The sequence below is a fragment of the Schistocerca gregaria genome, chromosome 8 (assembly GCF_023897955.1).
Source record: "Schistocerca gregaria isolate iqSchGreg1 chromosome 8, iqSchGreg1.2, whole genome shotgun sequence".
Classification (NCBI taxonomy): domain Eukaryota; kingdom Metazoa; phylum Arthropoda; class Insecta; order Orthoptera; family Acrididae; genus Schistocerca; species Schistocerca gregaria.
In genome coordinates, this window is record NC_064927.1 from 379110765 (window position 1) to 379130940 (window position 20176).

General features: G+C 41.2%; 1 protein-coding gene across 2 annotated transcripts in view; it reads right to left on the reverse strand.

The window, feature by feature from the left end:
- The window catches only part of LOC126284746 (pacifastin-like protease inhibitor cvp4), a 111644-nt gene that overhangs the window by 69428 nt on the left and 22040 nt on the right, over positions 1 to 20176 (reverse strand). For both annotated transcript variants that reach the window (XM_049983888.1, XM_049983887.1), the window contains exon 2: positions 3203 to 3286. In XM_049983888.1, the coding sequence (XP_049839845.1) occupies positions 3203 to 3286 (84 nt within the window). The remainder of the gene's footprint in view (positions 1 to 3202; positions 3287 to 20176) is intronic.

A 20176-nucleotide genomic window follows, 5' to 3' on the forward strand; every position in this document is an offset into this window, starting at 1 on the left:
AACAGCAATTTTTTTTTTCCATTGCCAGTCGCTGTACGTCGACGTTTTGTGGGAGCCCAGCTTCCTGTTTCCGTGGGTGTCTTGCACATGTTGCCAATGGTTCGACGTGACGGACAGCGCCGATCTGGGTAACGTTCAGCATACAGTGTCACAACTGCGGTCGCATTTCTGTGACATTCGCTATAAATTAAAATAATATCCAGTTTTTCTTCATTACTGAAGACAGGCATATCGGCTAGATGACGTCAAATGTAACAAGCCACAAGGAAACAGATTTTAATGTGGCAACGTATGTGAATTACGTTACAGTATGAGAGCAATTTAGCAGACCAGATTAGGAGACATATGTACACTAAAGGCAGAGCGTGACGTGGTGATATTGGTATGTTTACGGCAGGATACAGGGGCCAGTGCAGGCAAAACCTGCTCTGAGCACAGTACTACACGCTATGCATTACGTCAGAAACTGTGACCCCATTTCGATCGTTTATAAGCCACATATTTCAGACCAGATGAGCTTTACAAACGTGAAAGAAAATGTGTTACCACTCATTGTACCTTTAGTTGTCATTTCGCAATAATAAACATTATGTGCAGGACATCCATCATTCTGATACCGAATTATTTGACACATTATAAGAGGTGGACCTATTCAAGGAAGGTACAGCTCAAGAAGGGGCTAAATTATCCCCCTTTAGGAGTGCCATCGATGTAATATGGGCCATTGATGTGTTGTCATAGAACACCACACCAGTTATTAACACGCCACTGACGTAGTTCGTCAATCACATCACGATTACCGGCAGCGTGAGGTACACGCTTGAGTCTCAGGACGTGCGCTAGCTGTGCACTTCATTTATTTCAAGCGTCAACTTCACATTTTCGCGGGTTTGTAATTGTCGTAATGCGATGCAACCAACGCCATTATTTTTGTGATTTTTCATGCTATTGATTGCATACGAAATAATAGGGTTGTCCATTTAAAAATACACAAGTTTGTATTGAAAATAGTATTTGTTTACGTTTTAAAATTTCGCATAGAATTTGTTTTCCTAAGCCCTCGCCGTACGTTAATGCTGGTGAAAACCGTTTTTGAAAATCTATTGTTGATCCAGAGATATTTGAAGTGACAGAGTTAAATGAGACACCCTCTGTATATCCCTTACTGTCATTTATTGTTAACAGTGTTAGCTTATTCCCAAGAATAAGCAGCTGTCACTCAGTTAATACTCGGCAGAAATCAAACCTGCATTTGGATCGGACATCCTTAACTCTTGTGCAGAAAGATGTGCAGTGTACTGCTGCATCTATTTTCAATAAGCTACCACTCGAATTCAAAAATCTTAGCAGTAATCCACGCGCTTTCGAATCGAAAGAGTATCTTCATGGGTGACTCCTTCTATTCTGCCGAGGAGTACCTTGAAAAAGTAAGCTGATTCTTGTTGTACTGTTGACTGCGTTTACTTAAACTTATGGACTTACTTTTTTTGGTTCATAAACATTTTATTTTTATCTGTTATGACTTTTACGTTGTAATTTCAAGTAGTGACAAGTTTCATGACCTTGGAGATTTTCTCCTCAATTTGGCCCTACGGAACTTGACGTGTAAATAAATAAACAAAAAGTTCTGCGTTCATGCCTTCATCTGATTCCTTGACTGTAGGAAAGCCTTTGGTTGTGTTGTCTGGAGAAAGTTGTGCCAGGTGTTTGCAGAGTTCGGTGTCCCACCACAATAGACAGCAATGGTCAGATGTCTGTACAATAATCAGTTCTCAGCTGGCACGTCTGATTCTTCGGTGTATCAAAAGGTGTCAGACAGTGGTGTGTTCTATATCCTCAACTGTAAAATATCTGTGCGGAACGAGTCGTAGGAACTGCTGTTGATGGTTGAACTGAAGACATCTGAATTTGTAGTAGAACTATTAACAACTTCCGATTTGCTGATGACAGCAGGTTTTTAGCCATCAGCGAAAATAAACCTTTCGAAGCTTATGATTATTGATCGAGAAGAACAAGTTCAACTCACAGGTCGATTAAAGGAACTGGATGTAGCGCAACCCTTCATCTATCTTGGGTCAACAATATGCAACATGTGAAGCTGTTGAGATAAGGGGAAGGATCAAGCGAAGGCGAGTGGCTATGAAGAACCTCTCTACGATCTGGCAGAAAAGAACAATAACAAACCGCACAGAAGTCCGACTTGTTGAAACAATCGTTTTTTCCGTCTTTTCTTAAAGTAGCGGAACATGGACCTTTAAAGCTAGAGACAAGCGTATTGATGTATTTTAGCATTGGTGCTGGTGTAGGATGCTGGACATAAAATGGACTGAAACAAGAACAGAAGTGTCCATTATTGAGTAACTGAGTATCTCTAGGCGTCTTTCTCCTCGTGTCATCAAAAAAATCCTTCAGTTCTTTTGTCACAATGTGAAAAGAAATGCAGAAAACATAGAGAACATAATCATAGAAGGGAAGATCTTGTACAAGAGACCTGTAGGAAGCGCAGCGATTAGGTGGATGGATAAAATCAAGAAGATCTCTGGTGTAGCTCTTCAGCAGGCTCTAAGAGAAGCTGGTAACCGTCCAGGATGGAAGTGCTTGGTCCATGGGCTCATGACGCTCAGCAACGAGAACGATGACTTGTGATGACGGACCGAGAAAATGACCAGGTGGGGTCGCTGCGAACACCTTGCTCTTTGCCTCTGTTAGCTCAGTTCTCGAACTTCCTATCTACACATGGTCAATATATATAGCTGTAGTATTTGATTTTCAATTTTCTAGAACTAGAATAATTATGAGGAAGCATGACGGCGGTATTTACTGTTAATTATTTACATTTGAAAACTCTAGTCCGTCTCTTAGCCGTGTGACTAGTGCAGCGGGTTGCTATAAAGCGGACCCTAGTTCGATTCCTGGCCGAGTCGGAGGCATTCTCCGTTCGCGGACTAGCTAAGGTGATGTCCTAATCATCATTTCATCATCGTCGACACTCAAGTCGTCAATGTAGCGTCAACTGAAAAGACTTCCAACTCGGGGCCGAACTTCCCTAGGTGGAGACTCCCGGCCATCAACACCATAGCATCATTTCATTTGATAATTCCGATAGTTTACCGGTGAACCATCTTTCTTCGAAATGAGATAACTACGGCAGCTTAGCTATTGCCCACTGCAAAAGAAAATAATTGAGGCAGTAATTACTCACCATCTGGGGGTTTACTTGGATAGGCGGCGCACACTTTCATATATTCAATGGTCTTACATTCATTGTTCACAACCTCGGGCTTTTCTGAAATAAGAGTAAAGAGGCGACAGTCAGTAATTTTTATTAATTTATCTCACGTGGCATGATTAGGTTCCTCTGACCCTCTATTATGAACACATCAAAAAAGGTTTTGCATCACCCCGGTTCCCAGAACTCCTGAAGATAGACGTGGACTGTGGATATTGTATCACAGACACAGTTCCTTTGACTGCTCAGAGATGTCACTAAGCCCGCCCAAATATGTAAACAACCATGCATGAGCAGCACCTATTAGACGGAGGAGATCCGACAGCCGATCAGTTCCAGTCATTGCAACTAGGAAGGAGGTACATGACTCGTGTTGTCTGTAGTTTAACCATGCCTAGACGGTCAATACCACGGTTCGACCGCGTCCGCATTGCCAGGAAGGGCTCTCAACTGGCAAAGTGTCCAGGCGTCTCGGAGTGAACCATAGCGATGTTGTTCGGAAATGGAAGAGATACAGAGAGACAGGAACTATCGATGACATCCCTCGCTCAGGCCGCCCAAGGGTCACTACTGCAGTGGAACACCGCTACCTACGGATCATGGCTTGGAGGAACCCTGACAGCAACGCCACCATGTTGAAGAATGCTTTTCGTGCAGCCACAGGACGTCGTGTTACGACTCAAACTATGAGCAATAGGCTGCATGATGCGCTACTCCGCTACCTACGTCCATGGCGAGGTCCAACTTTGGCAACCCCAACACCATGCAGCGAGTTACAGATGGGCCCAATAACATGCCGACTGGACCGCTCAGGATTGGCATCACGTTCTCTTCACCGATGAGTGTCGCGTATGCCTTCAACCAGACAATCGTCGGAGACTTGTTTGGGGACAACCCGGTCAGGCTGAACGCCTTACACACATTGTCCACCGAGTGCAGCAAGGTGGAGGTTCCCTGCTGTTTTGGGGTGGCATTACGTGAAGCCGACTACTGGTGATAATGGAAGGCGCCGTAATGGCTGTACGATACGTGTGACTGCCATCCTCCGACCGATAGTGCAACGGTATCGGAAGCATATTGACGAGGCATTCGTCTTCATGGACGACAATTCGCTCTCCCATCGTGCAGATCTTGTGAATGACTTCCTTCAGGATAACGCCATCGCTGGACTAGAGTGGCCAGCATGTTCTCCAGACATGGCCCCTATTGAACATGCCTGGGATAGATTGAAAAGGGCTTGTAATGTCACCACAGAAAATACCCTCTACCACGCACCAATTAATCATTTTCAATCAAACCATCCACATTCATTCACTTTGGAAAAGTTATCTGATCTGATTTTCTCGTACTATATGCGGCGACAGCTCGACGACGCCAAAGTATTATTTAGTTCGTTTATTCTTTGAAATAACAAAGATGCATATATGCATTCTCCATGATTGTGAGAGTGGTAATTAGGACAGCTTCTGGAGTATCTATTGAGGGATTGGCGTGTTTCTGAGAGATATATATTCTGCTTGCTTTTCTTCTCGCTAAAGCGAGACAATTAACATTTGTGCCGCTAGTGGTTTTTTTGAAGAGAAAGAGATTGTAAAAGGAAAATAATTAAGGCGTGGAATCACCGGAGATCTGGACATGTAATGGAGATAGTTTTAATACACGATTTCCTCCATAAATAAGGTTTGTGACTCTTTTGTTCTGGAGTGAATGAACGAATGAGTTTTTTCTGAGTCATTTGATGATCACGTTGGCCCTGTAATTAGTGGGGAAGTTTCAGCTGTGTCGAAGAGAGCCTGCAATCACGGAGTCTGTGTTAAATCGTCAAAAAAGGCTTCGTACACATCAGGAATTCGCCATCTTTCGTAAAAGGAACAAATTGTCCAAACGATTGATTCTCCCGACTGACTGTAGTGTTTAACAGTAACAATAAATGTAAAGATCTCTTACAGCTAGCTAGCCGCTAATTACCAAGACGAAGAACTCCACCAAAGATCCTATTTGGCTGATTTCACGTAATGAAATATTATATTAAAAACTGTACATAGATAAAGGAGAGAAAGGGAGAGAGCCAATGAAAATAGAGATAATACTAATAATCCTCCATTAGTCTAATTTTTCGCCTCTTATCACGGATCAGCCAAGAACTGGGAGCGCCTTACTTTACTGTATAGATTTATGTGTGAAGGTGAAGGGATCTTAAAGGCAACAGATACACGTCTATACAGACAAGACATTACACAGAGATAGCGGCTAGCTGCATTCATCATCTATTCTTAAATAAAGAGACGGCAACTTATTATCCGAACATTTAAAAATGTTAAAAGCTGTTTATGGACGACGTGACCCACCTACCACTCTGACAGGTCTGCATTGAGGAACGGGACAATCTGGACCAACGGTGCCTTGATGAACTTGTGGATAGTATGCCACGTCGAATACAGGCATGCATCAATACAAGAGGACATGCAACTGGGTATTAGAGGTACTGATGTGTACAGCAGTCTGGACCACCACCTCTGAAGGTCTCGCTGTATGGTGCTACAACATGCAATTTGTGGTTTTCATGAGCATTAAAAAGGGCAGAAATGATGTTTATGTTGTTCTTTATTCCAATTTTCTGTACAGATTACGAAACTCTCGGAAGCGAGGTGATGAGAATAATTTTTTGGTGTGTGTATCTTGATGGGATGAGAGATACAAGGGATGAGAGATGTGGTGCGACGTGAGTCCGGAAACAGGTGGATATAGTCACGAGAGCGTAGCAAGTCTGAGTTGTCCGGTAATAGCAGACGACACCCAAGCCTCTGCTCTTGGCGGACTGTCCACAGCACGAAGTACTCTGCGGCTTCCAGAAGGCCAGCAGGCAAACCGTTGTCCACAGCTAGTGATTTTTAGCGGGCGACTGACCTTTGCCGGGTGGCCTGTGGAAGCGGTGGAAAGGCAAAGGCTGCAGATTATTTCACGGCCGCCCCAGAAGTAACATAAAGCTACGTAACAAGCAATGACACCACATAAAAGCGAAAAACGAGTCGTGAAATCACGCTTCAGAAACTGCTTTCTAGGTGGAACAGTACATTTTATCTTCAGAAATTAATAACTTCTAAACATCTTAAAGGACCAAATTCTCAAAGCGTCCTCCAACAAAACTTGAAAAAAGAGCTATATAATAAATAATATGTAAAACAGTAATTATAGCGGCAGTATAAGATAATGAGTAAGAATAATTACCTGTAGAAGTACAGTTCTCCTTAGGTTTAAATACACTACTGGCCATTAAAATTGCTACACCACGAAGATGACGCGAAATTTAACCGACAGGAAGACGATGCTGTGATATGCAAGTGATTAGCTTTCCAGAGCATTTACACAAGGTTGGCGCCGGTGGCGACACCCACAACGTGTTGACATGAGGAAAGTTTCCAACCGATTTCTTATACACGAGCAGCAGTTGACCGTCGTTGCCTGGCGAAACGTTGTTGTGATGCCTCGTGTAAGGGGAGAAATGCGTACCATCATGTTTTCGACTTTGATAAAGATCGGATTGTAGCCTATCGCGATTGCGGTGTATCGTATAGCAACATTGCTGCTCGCGTTGGTCGAGATCCAATGACTGTTAGCAGAATATGGAATCGGTGGGTTCAGGAGGGCAATACGGAACGCCGTGCTGGATCCCAACGGCCTCCTATCACTAGCAGTCGACATGACAGGCATCTTATCCGCATGCACAACGGATCGTGCAGCCACGTCTCGATTCCCGAGTTAACAGATGGGGACGTTTGCAAGCCAACAACCACCTACACGAGCAGTTCGACAACGTTTGCAACAGCATGGACTATCAGCTCGGAGACCATGCCTATGGTTACCCTTGACGCTGCATCACAGACAGGAGCGCCTGCGATGGTGTACTAAACGACGAACGTGGGTGCACGAATGGCAGAACGTCATTTTTTTGTAGGAATCCAGGTTCTGTTCACAGCATCATGATAGTCGCAACCGTGTTTGGCGACATCGCGGTGAACGCACACTGGAAGCGTGCATTCGTCATCGCCATACTGGCGTATCACCCGGCTTGATGGTATGGGGTACCATTGGTTACACATCTCGGTTACCTCTTGTTCGCATTGACGGCAGTTTGAACAGTGGACGTTACATTTCATATGTATTACGACCCGTGGCTCTACCCTTCATTCGATCCCTGCGAAACCCTACATTTCAGCAGGCTAATGCACGACAACATGTTGCAGGTCCTGTGCGGGCCTTTCTGGATACAGAAAATGTTCGACTGCTGCCCTGGCCAGCACATTCTCCAGATCTGTACCAATTGAAAACGTTTGGTCAATGGTGACCGAGCAACTGGCTCGTCACAATACGCTAGTCACTACTCTTGATGAACTGTGGTATCGTGTTGAAGCTGCATGGGCAGCTGTACCTGTACACGCCATCCAAGCTCTGTTTGACTCAATGCCCAGGCGTATCAAGGCCTTTATTACGGCCAGAGGTGGTTGTTCAGGGTTCTGATTTCTCAGGTCTGTGTACTCAAATTGCTTCCATTGAATACCCGTTTATCATCTGCATTTCTGCTTGGTGTGCCAATTTTAATGGCCAGTAGTGTAGTTAATAACTCTTTTAGGGTTATGTGCCGCAATCGGTCGAAATGGAACCCTTATATGATCCCTTTGTTGTCCCTCTGTCTGTGTCCGGCTGTTAAATATCCTTTTCTCAGGAACGGTAGACACATCAAGTTGAAATTTATCACAGGCTGAGGTCTATTGTCCCTTGGCGGTGTAAAATATTGACGATTCTAATTCAATGGAATATAAGGATACATCCATTTATGTCATATATTTTAATTAAGAGAGAAAGGAAATACAGATATTGGCTACGAGCAGCAGTGATTGAAATAAATGCGGAAAGCTGAATGTTTGTGCCGGACCGGCATTCGAAACCAGATCACCGGCTTACTAGGCGGATGCTCTGACCACTTTTTTTTATTGTTGTCGACCTGGCCAAGCGGTCTGGGCTGACGGCCCATGACATCCCGTCAAGTTGATTCTTGAACTCTTCACGCAGGATTTCTTTTCTTTTCTTTTTCTTTCACAGGACAGCGAGTCCTCTGACCAAACACGCTGTGCTACCGTACCGGCTGCCACTACGCGACCAAGACACAGTGGTCGTTGCAATTGAATGACCTTCCCTAGCACGTATCCCATCACACCCGAATTCTAAAGTTACCCACACACTACTGATTGTACATTCCATTTGCCTAGAATCGTGAAATTTGGCAAAAAGGAAGGTTTCATAGTGCAACTACAGGAAAAAAATCCTAAAACTGTAAATTTGTAATTGCATCAAACGAAGATTTTTTTTTCGTAATTCCTTACCTGAATCTCTGACTTTTTGTCGGTTCATTAAGACCTCTCTCTCTTGAGAACGGATATACTTATCAACTTGAAATTACGTCGCATACTGAAATCTGTGGTTCCTGGGCGGTGTAAGAAATTGAAGGTTCTAAATCAGTGCAACCATTTATGTCACATATTGTAATGCACGCCGTAAACTCACTCATAAAAATCTGAAGGGTACTTCACGTTGGCCTAGAATCATGAATTGTTGTAGAAAGGAATGTTTCACAGTGAAACCTAAGGAAAAAATCCGAAAATTGCGAATTTGTTACCGTATCACACGAAAATTTATTTTTTCTGGTAATTTTTTATCTGTCTGTCTGATCGGTCGTCCGTTAAGACCCATTTTTCGTAGGGCCGGGTAGACGTATCAAACTGAAATTTATGTCACATGGTGAGATCTATGGTCCCTTGGCTGTGCAAAAAATTGAGGCTTCTAAGTCAATGAAGGCAAAAGGCTACGGTCATTTAGGTCACAGATTTGATACAAACTCACTCATGAAAACATAAAGCGTACTTCCCGTTGACCGACAATACTGAAATTCGGCAAGAAGCAAGGTTTCATAGTACAACAAAGGGAAAAAACCTGAAAATGTTGATTTGACACTATATCACACGAAAAAATTATTTCTTTTGCTGTTTGTTTTCCGACGTCCAACTTTAAATTAAAACAATTAGTAGTTCTGCATTCAGGCTGACTGGGTCGCAAAGGTAAAAGTGAAACATCGGGCAAGGAATGAATTTATTGCTGATATAATGCGTTTCGGAATTTAATCATCATCAGATATCAAGGAGTGATTACTGAACGTATTTCGAGTAGTATAAGGAACACACAACTTGAGACGCATGCAGTAATCGCTCCTGCGTATTTGATGATGGATATATTCCGACACACGTCATGTGAGCAATAATGTCATTCCTTGCCTGAAGTTTGAATTTTACCGTTGCGATCCAGTCAGCCTGAACTAAGAACTACTGATTATTATTATGTCGGTCGCCTGCCTCGTGCATGACTTTACGTCACACTTAAGTAATTGAAAGTAAAACATCCTCAAAAGTCTTGGAATGCCTGGGAACAACATTTTGTAGTAGTAGTAGTGGTAGTGGCTTTATTCATCCGTAGATCTCTTTTTACAAGGATATATGACATGTCAAAGTATTTACAAATTTAGATAAATTTAAAATAAGCTAATTCGTGTACACATATATTTACAGACTTCTAGTCAGAGACAATCATTAAATTTACTCCTGGTATACTGTACCTTTTTTTTTACAAATAACTTATTAAATAATGTGATGCCAAATTGTTCACTCATATCTCACTACACACACACACACACACACACACACACACACACACACACACACACACTGGTGATCTCTGGGCCATTTCCTGTACCGCAACTTCCCATTTGCTACCCTGAAAAGCTGAGTCAGCATCCCTCCATAATGAGTGAGATGTTGAGCTCAGAAAGAGGAAGAGGTGTTAGTATTATGTTACGCATGGCTTTGGGGTAAGTATTTCTAGAAAGGTAAAAAAGAAGGAAAGAACATAAAGTGCAGGTTTTATGTGGAATGTTGGATATTTTATTATCATTATTATTATTATTTATGTGTATAACATATTTATCAAACCCCTACTCTCTTTTAGCTAAGTAATCCTTCAATGTACAAAATGTATTGTGTAACAGGTACTTTTTAGCTGCCTTTTTAAATAAGTGTATCTTTGCAATTTCTTTAATTTCTTTTGGTAATTTATTGTACAGTTTTATTCCTTGGTAGAAAATGCTGTTTTGAGTTTTATGTTTATTTCTTCTTGGTGAATGTAAGTTGAGTCTATCTCTTGTTGCATGGTCGTGGGCAGAGCTGTTTGTGCTGTAATTACCAATGTTATTTTTGATGTGTACAACTGACTGGCAAATGTATTCACACAGAGCAGTTAAAATCCCGTGTTCTGAACAGATCTTTACAATGAGCTTCAGTAGTATTTTTGGTTATTATTCTCTTCTGGAGTTGTATTGTGTTCATATTTTGTGCATTTGTTCCCCAAAAAAGAATGCCATAGCTAAGAATTGAGTATACGTATGAATGATATGTAACTAAAAGACACAGCAATGTACACACTGATGATAGGATTCTAAGGGCATAACATGCTGATGACATTTTATTTGCAAGTATCTTTGAGTGTTCATATCACTTCAACTGAGAATCAATATTCATTTCTAGAAATTTTGCATTTGTTACACAGTCTATAGAAGTTCCATGTACATTTAATGTCACATTGACTTTCTTCCTCTTCAAACTGAGAGTAATGGCATTAGTTTTCTTTATGTTCAATGTCACTTTGTTACTTATTGACCAATCATAAACTTCCTTGAGAGTTTCATTTGCTTTCTCTGCAAGGAGTTCTCTTGTTTTCTCAGTGACTACAACATTGCTGTCATCATCGAAAAGGATTTTTTCACCATTAGTAACTCTAGTGATTAGTAATCACAAACTCCTTTTTTAAACATAAGAACATTCACCGGTATACTTGGGAAGGCAGGGGAACCAGATCTGTCCTTGACTATATAATAACAGATCAGGAATGCAGGAAGGCCGTGAGGGACACACGTGTATTCAGGGGGTTCTTTGATGACACTGGTCATTATTTAATCTGCAGTGAAATTGGGATTGTGAGACCGAAAGTGCAGGAGGTCAGATCCATATGTAGGAGGATAAGAGTGGAGAAGCTTCAGGATAAGAAAATCAGGCACAAGTACATGACAACGATCTCAGAAAGGTACCAGTTAGTTGAATGTAGTCAATTACAGTCATTGGAAAAGGAATGGACAAGGTACAGGGACACAGTACTAGAAGGGACTAAAGAATTTTTGGAACAGTAGTGTGTAAAAATAGGATGAAGCAAACAGCATGGTGGAATGACACAGTCAAGGAAGCCTGTAAAAGAAAAAAGAAGGCGTATCAAAAATGGCTACATACTAGAACTCAGGTAGACAGAGAAAGTTATGTTGGAGAAAGAAACAAAGCCAAACAGATAATTGCAGCATCCAAGAAGAAATCTTGGGAATACTTTGGAAACAGGTTGGAGACTATGGGTCAAGCTGCTGGAAAACCATTCTGGAGTGTAATTAGCAGTCTTCGAAAGGGAGGTAAGAAGGAAATGACAAGTATTTTGGACAGGTCAGGAAAACTGCTTGTGAATCCTGTGGATGCCTTGGGCAGATGGAGAGAATATTTTGAAGAGTTGCTCAATGTAGGTGAAAATACGATCAGTAATGTTTCAGATTTCGAGATAGAATGGGATAGGAATGATGATGGAAATAGGATCACATTTGAGGAAGTGGAGAAAATGGTCAATAGATTGCAGTGCAATAAAGCAGCTGGGAGGGATGAAATTAAGCCAGAACACATCAAATACAGTGGAATGTCAGGTCTTAAATGGCTACACAGGATAATTGAAATGGCCTGGGAGTCGGGACAGGTTCCATCAGACTGGACAAAAGCAGTAATCACACCAAACCTTAAACATGGAAACAGAAAATATTGTAACAACTACAGAGGTATTTCTTTAATCAGCGTTGTGGGTAAATTCTTCTCAGGTATTGTTGAAAGGAAAGTGCGTGTATTAGTTGAGGACCAATTGGATGAAAATCAGTGTGGGTTTAGACCTCTTAGAGGTTGTCAGGACCAGATCTTTAGCTTGCGGGAAATAATGGAGAAGTGTTATGAGTGGAACAGGGAATTGTATCTATGCTTTATAGATCTAGAAAAGGCATATGACCGGGTTCCTAGGAGGAAGTTATTGTCTGTTCTACGAGATTATGGAGTAGGAGGCAGACTTTTGCAAGCAATTAAAGGTCTTTACATCGATAGTCAGGCAGCAGTTAGAGTTGACGGTAAATTGAGTTCATGGTTCAGAGTAGTTTCAGGGGTAAGACAAGGCTGCAACCTGTCTCTACTATTGTTCATATTATGTATGGATCATATGTTGAAAACAATAGACTAGCTTGGTGAGATTAAGATATGTGAACACAAAATAAGCAGTCTTGCATATGCGGATGACTTAGTTGTGATGGCAGATGCGATTGAAAGTTTGCAAAGCATTATTTCTGAGCTAGATCAGAAATGTAAGGACTATGGTATGAAGATTAGTATGTCCAAAACGAAAGTAATGTCAGTGGGAAAGAAATATAAACGGATTGAGTGCCAAATAGGTGGATGGTTTCAAGTACCTAGGATGCATATTCTCACAGGATGGCAATATAGTGAAAGAACTGTAAGCAAGGTGTAGCAAAGCCAATGCAGTGAGTGCTCAGCTACGACCTTCTGCAAGAAGGAAGTCAGTACCAAGACTAAGTTACCTGTGCACCGTTCAATCTTTCGACCAACTTTGTTGTATGGGAGCGAAAGCTGGGTGGATTCAGGTTACCTTATCATCAAGGTTGAGGTTACGGATATGAAAGTAGCTGGGATGATTGCAGGTACTAGTAGATGGGAACAATGGCAGGAGGGTGCCCACAATGAGGAAATCAAAGAAAAACTGGGAATGAACTCTATAGATGTTGCAGTCAGGGCGAACAGGCTTAGATGATGGGGTCATGTTACACGCATGGGAGAAGCAAGGTTACCCAAGAGACTCATGGGTTCAGCAGTAGAGGGTAGGAGGAGTCGGGGCAGACCAAGGAGAAGGTACCTGGATTCGGTTAAGAATGATTTTGAAGTAATAGGTTTAACATCAGAAGAGGCACCAATGTTAGCACTGAATAGGGGAACATGGAGGAATTTTATAAGGGGGCTATGCTCCAGACTGAACGCTGAAAGGCATAATGAGTCTTAAATGATGATGATGATGATGATGATAGTAACTCTACTGGGAAAGTCATTGATGTATGTCAGGAACAGTATTGGTCCTAATATGCTACGTTGCGGAACCCCCATATTAATGTATTTTGGTTCTAATAAGTATTTTACTAAATTCTTAGGTCTATTTGAAATATGTGTTATCTCTACATTTTGTACCCTGTGTGTTAGGTTTGATCGAAACCAGTCGTTAGCTACCCCTCTTATTCCTAATGCTTCTAGTTTATTTAATAGAATCTTGTGGTCGACTGTACTAAACGCCTTAGAAAGATCCAAAAATATGCCTGTGTCACACTCATCTTTATCAAGAGCATCTATTACAACTTTAGTGAATTCTACTATGGCTGACTGTATTTTTGCCACTTTGGAAACCAAACTGTGACTCGTTTAAAAGATTGTATTCATTTATTTAGGTAATTCATTAATCTATCTTTCATAATTGCTTCTATTATTTTTGAGAATGCTGACAGCAGGGAAATGGGCCAGTAATTTTCTATGTCTTCTGCATTACCTTTCTTAAGCCAATGTTCCTGATGTGAAGGATTCATTTATTATATTTGTTAAGGGGCCTTGTATAATCCCCATGCATTGTGTCAGTACACACATTGGTATTTGATATAAGCCTACTGACTTTTTATTTTTTATTTTTTGAATTGTTTTACCGACTTCATTCTCTGTGGTTGGAAGTAACATCATTGCATTTAGTGCAACATTATGTACAGGTGTTATATTTGTTTGGGGGAAGTTTTGCTTTTACTTCTCTGCAATAATTGAAAAATGCTCGTTTACGTAGTTCGCTAAGTGCTGTGGATCATTTATTACTTTATCCCCTTAGCAGTATGTTATTCTGTATTTGTTTGCCTCTCCCCGTTTCCTTTTTTATAACGTTACGGACTTTTTGGTTTTATTCTCTGCATTATATATTATTTTGTCATTAAATGAATTTTCTGCAGCAATCAGCATCTTCCTATAGATCTTTTTGTATCTATGATAGAAATTTAAGAATTTTGCCAGTATGATTGTCGATAAGAGGCGAAAGAGATCGAGATTCTCTATCCCCTGGAGTGGATGAACTGTCTATGTGCATAATTAAGTTTATACCGAACCCTCAGTGCGCGAGTCCTAATCGCATCTGGCCAATTTTTTTTGCGTCATGAATCTTTTCTCTGGTTTCATGCAGCTCATCACAAATTCCTCTCCTGTGCCATCTCGGAGTAGCAGTTGACACCTTTGTCCTCAATTATTTTCTGGATGTATTGCAAACGCTGTTCTCCCCTACAGTTTTCACTATCTACCTGGTAAGTAATGCTAATTGCGACCATTAGATCAAATGAGATACAAGTAACTCAGGAACTAAACACTTCAGCAGAAAACTCAAGTCGTCACGTACATGCTGGTGAAATCCTAGTTCTGCGTGACTCATAATATAATGGGCAATGTAATGAAAGTGAGAGACAGGGAAAAAAGTAAATAAACTATTTATCATTTCAGAAGTAATTGGCATTTGCGGGATAAGAGGGTCAATAGCTTTATGGGAAAATGTTTGCGGTTGCCCATGGTGGAACAATGATTGTGCCTTTCCATCCAGAGCAAATCGATGACGAATATCCTGATTCAGGGATCCAAAAATTTGGAAATCGTACGCGGACAGATCGGGACTGTGTGGAGGACATACAAGGCCTCCCCAGCGAATCCTCCGTAGTGTACGCGAAACAAACATGGCCATATGTGGGCCATCCCATAAACATTTCCCCGTGATGGCATTGACTGTCTTGTCTCATAGTGGGATAAATGTCTTGAAAGTGGTGCCGATTACTTCTGAAGTAATAAACAATTCACCAATTCTGTCTTGTTTTCATTTGACAGCCTTTATGCCTTTGGCAGCGCTAAGCTTTATATAGTTTTTTATTCGCTGGGAAGTCATTTACAACAACATTACATCAGTATGAATACCATTTGCAGAATAATAATTGTAAGACGTGTATATTTCTATTGTCTACTGTCAAACCACAATTTATGAAAGATGTTTATATTTTATTGCTAGAATTAAGTAGGAATAATTAATATTTATCATGTTGGAAATAATTTTGGTAGCAGGGAATGTCTGCACCAAAGTATTGTTGGCGGGAGAGACCGCACTTCAGCGTTCGTAGGAAGTCAGTAGTAAGCGAGATGTGAAGTGAGTCGGTAGCAGGTCAGAAGCGAGAGGTTGAGAGGAGCGGTGTGCCTGACAGCCACCGGCTGTGATTTACAAGAGATTATAAACGGATGTACAGAGAAATCAGCTAAGTGTTATCATAAGAGGAACTAATATTATTGAATTATTTTTTTGAGAAACTCAAGATTACTGAAGGTATGTTTGCGCAATGCTAGTTGTAAGATTATTGTAAAAAGTAAGTCCCATTTGAACGTTTGTAAAATCATTTCATTCAGAATATAATTAATTTTTGCCAGCAATATTGCACTACTGATTATGACCCATCCCAAAAACCATCAACCTAAAACTTTGCAAAATTTTATTGGTGTGAAGAAAAAGTTTAACTATGAATTACGTAACTTCAGTCAAATTGGTTAAAGGATAACCTCAGCTTTGCTAATAAAGAATAACGTCAGCTTTGGTAATAAATACAGCCACTTATTATGACAGCCCACCAGCAGCTGATAGAGTATAGTAAAACAGAGTAAGTATATTCATGTCTCAGTTGGATGTAGCAGTCAGATGGCGATCCACTAACAGTAAAAAGAGGCAAGGAACAGTTTTGGATTATTGCAGGTAACGACTGACGGCCACGACGACGACACATTCTCTGTTTCGTCGAAATAATCAGAAAATCAGTTTTAGTAAGCACCCATTTAAATTTGTATGCGAAGATTGAGAAAGAGAATTAATTTCAAAGGGAAGATTTCATTTGTTATTATTAAGCAAGAGATAGAAATCCTAAGGGAAGGTTTCATAGGTTACTGTAGAAGGGAAGGTGGCGTAGGGCAAGAGAGATGTAGAGGATACGGGAAGGTTTCATAATTATAGCTATTAAAAGTCTATCTTTTTAGGTTGATTAGCAACTTGAAGCAAATGTGGCAAGAGCAAGCCATTACTGCTTATTTTACCCTCGGCAGGAGGTCAGGTGTTGAAATGTGGGCGTATGGATCCAAAACGGTTAGTCTATACTAACAGGTATAGTGCACGTAGTGGTGCAGTTACGCCCATGGAGAAAACATCAGGTCGAAATTTTCGTTACGTTTTTGTGGGAATATTGTTCGTTAGGCTGAACGAGCTTATCGAGACAAAAACCGTGCAGAAGTGTTACAACTGAAACGTCCCCTTAGAAAAATTACACACGACTGTGCTTAAACTGACACACAATAGTTTTTAGCGCAACGCAATCTGACTTTCAATAATCCCTACGAAAGAATGGCCCTGACTAACATTAACCTATATGTTTCACAAATCACTTGCCTCACAAAAATCTTCGTTATTCGAACTACTGCAATACAGCGAGCGCCACTACTGCCAGCTAACTAAAAGATTGAAACTACGGAAGTCACTAACTACTGATAGGCACAGTTAGCAAATGAAAGATTTTAATAGAGAACAAAAAATGTATTTACCTCACTAGTCATAATATATATAGCAGTTCATGACACGAATTCTTACAAATTTCAAAACTCCGCCATCTCTCTCCCCAAGTCCACCACGGCTGGCGGCTCACCTCCAACTGCGCAACGCTACGCGCTGTTAGCATCCAGCTGCCGCTGCCCGACACTACAATGGCAGACAACAATGCAAACTAGTCACAGACTGCGCACAGCACACACAGCGATTTTCATACAGAGCGCTACGTGGCGGCGGCGTTACCAATAAAAAAACCTAAACAGCCTACTTACACAACTACTCTATGAACTTGCACAAGTTCTGCACTAGTTAGTCGACTTATAAATGTTTTCCACACGTGTTAGGTCAATTTCGAATCTGAGCGGCAGCATGGTGTTAAATACTAGTAGAATTCCTGAGTACCTTTTTGGGCTTAGAAGAGTATTCCTCAACACATATTTTTCAAATTTAACACTGAACAGCAGCGTGCTGTTCTGGAATTTGTGAATTCTTGATCGAGCTCTCCGATAACTGTCGCAACGCTCTGGGCACTTACATTGAAAGTATATATTAACTAGATGGCACCAGCGGTCTTTTAGAGACGTTTTTGTTTTGCCAACAGTACCTCGTCTGCATTGTTAATCAATTATCAATAACTTCGCAGCACAGCAATCGGCAGTACAACAGCTTTGTGGCAGGCCGATGTGGCCGAGAGGTTCTAGGTGCTTCAGTCCGGAACCACGCGGCTGCTACGGTCGCAGGTTCGTATCGAGCCTCGGGCATGGATGTGTGTGATGTCCTTAGGCTAGTTAGGTTAACGTAGTTCTAAGTCTAGGGGACTGATGACCTCATATGTTAAGTTCCATAGTGCGTAGAGCCATTTGAACAAGTTTTTGAATGGTTTGTGCCCGTGTTCTAAACTTGAACTCGAGTCACTGTACTTTAAAATTCGGACACAACCTTCATTAAATCCTTTTACCAGCAGTAACAGTGTATAAATAAAATAAAGAATGAGGGTTATGTCGCAGGCCAACCAAATATTCTTGGGGACGTGCATGTGACATGCGATACATCTAATAAATCCATTATTAATAATAATGAACATAATAATAATGACAGTAATAATAATAGAAGGCTGATATAAATGACTCATATGTTTTCGAAGTTCCGTATTTTGCGAAGTCGTTTATTATATGTACAAATTTGATTCATGCATGAATGGAATCGGAAACTCGCCGAATTTGCATTGTGACCGCTTGTTGGCATTACGAGAGCAGTGCCTTGACAAAATGGCAACAAAGCAAGAAAAGAGTTTCTGTGTTTTTATATATGTGAGAAGTTTACTGACGTAACAGTGCAGCGTAGAAGAGGAATTATAAAAAAGAGCAGCCATGTAAAAAGCTCATTGTGCGTTGCTATAGAGTCTTTGGGGACGCTGCTCGTCTCCGTAAACAGGAAAGTACCGTTCGACTAAGTGTGGCAGATGCAACTGTGAAGAGTGTGCGAAGAGTGTGTCGGGTACCTCTTACGTTCATATGTTGCAGATTTGGTTGTTTCCACAAGTGACTGCTGACTCCGAGAATTTCCAGTTTACAAAATATGAAATAATTACACAGTTTAAGTGAAAAGAAGGCACATGGAGCTATCCGAATGGGATGGAAATCGGCAGTTGTGATGTACATGTACAGAAAAAACAAATTGTTACAGTTTCAGAAAAACTGGGAGATTTATTCAAGAGATTTCAGCAGGTCAGTAACACATTGGTCTACCTTCGTCCTCAGGCAAGGAAATATACGGCTTAGCATTGACTGATAGAGTTGTTGGATGTTGTAATGGTTCTTTATTAACGTAACCATTACGGCACTCCAACCCCAGTTCTCGATACCAGAAATATCGTACTACTTTTCTGCGAAGTAAGAGACATATTTTTGTGACAATATTCACATTTGGTTTTATTAATGTGGGGGTACTCCGATGTATCGATATATTACAGTGATACGGTTCTTGTGTGTATTCATTTCTGTGAGAGTGTCATAATCTTTGACTTGTACCCGTTTTGGCGCGAATGCGCACAGAGCAATCTTTGTTTCACTTTGCAGAAGATGAGTTGTTATTTCGGGTCGTAAAAGAACAGGCAAGTCTTGTGTTTGGTTAAAGTCGAAATTAAATGTATGAAGCTTGATACAAAACTGTTTGCTGGATGATGTGTCCATTAAGAAGTAGTATATGTGAATTTACAAGAAGTTTAATAAAAATTTGAATGGTGAACACCAAGTCAAAAATTATTTCTACCATACCATTGTTCTGATCTAGGACTGTTTAATCATTAATAATTTCCTGAAAAACGGATTTGTTAGGTCTTCAAATATTGCTAAAATACAGATCTGGACCTTCTAGCAGTCAAAGTGGAATCATCCTAGAATCAACAAGATGAGCCATAACAACTTCGACGAAATCTACGTGGAAATCCATTCAAGATAAGTGCCAAAATTAATGTCTTTTTTACAGTGACTTCATTATTTCCATTCTGACGATACAATCCACAGTCAATAACTTTGTTGTTGCCCGATAAAGCGAACGTATGCTGCGTGAGCAACATTGTTAATCTGATTTCTAACCTACTTTGCAAGTGGTGGTATTGTCAGAATGTCCTCCTTAGGGATGTCATGCCAAACTCAGTCCATCTGGCGCTGTAAGTTGTCACGATCAGGAGATAGTTGAGGGCCCTCCGCATAATGCTCCAAACGTTATCACTTGAAGAGAGATCCGGCGACCTTGCTGCCCAAGGCAGTGTTCGGCAAGCACGAAGACAAGTTGTAGAAACAATCACCATGTGAGGGTGGGCATTACCTTGCTGACATGGTTGCAATGAAGGGCAACAAAACAGGGCTTCGAATATCGTCGACGTATCGCACTGCTGTAAGGATGCCGCGGATGGCTATCAAGCGTGAGAAGTGGCACCCCAGTCCATGACTCGCGGTCGTCGGGCCGTTTGGCAGGCGACAGTCAGGTTGGAATCCCACCAGCGTCCGGGCCGTTTCCCGAAACGCCTTCACTGGTCTTTGGGGATCGTTTCCAAGCGGGACTAGT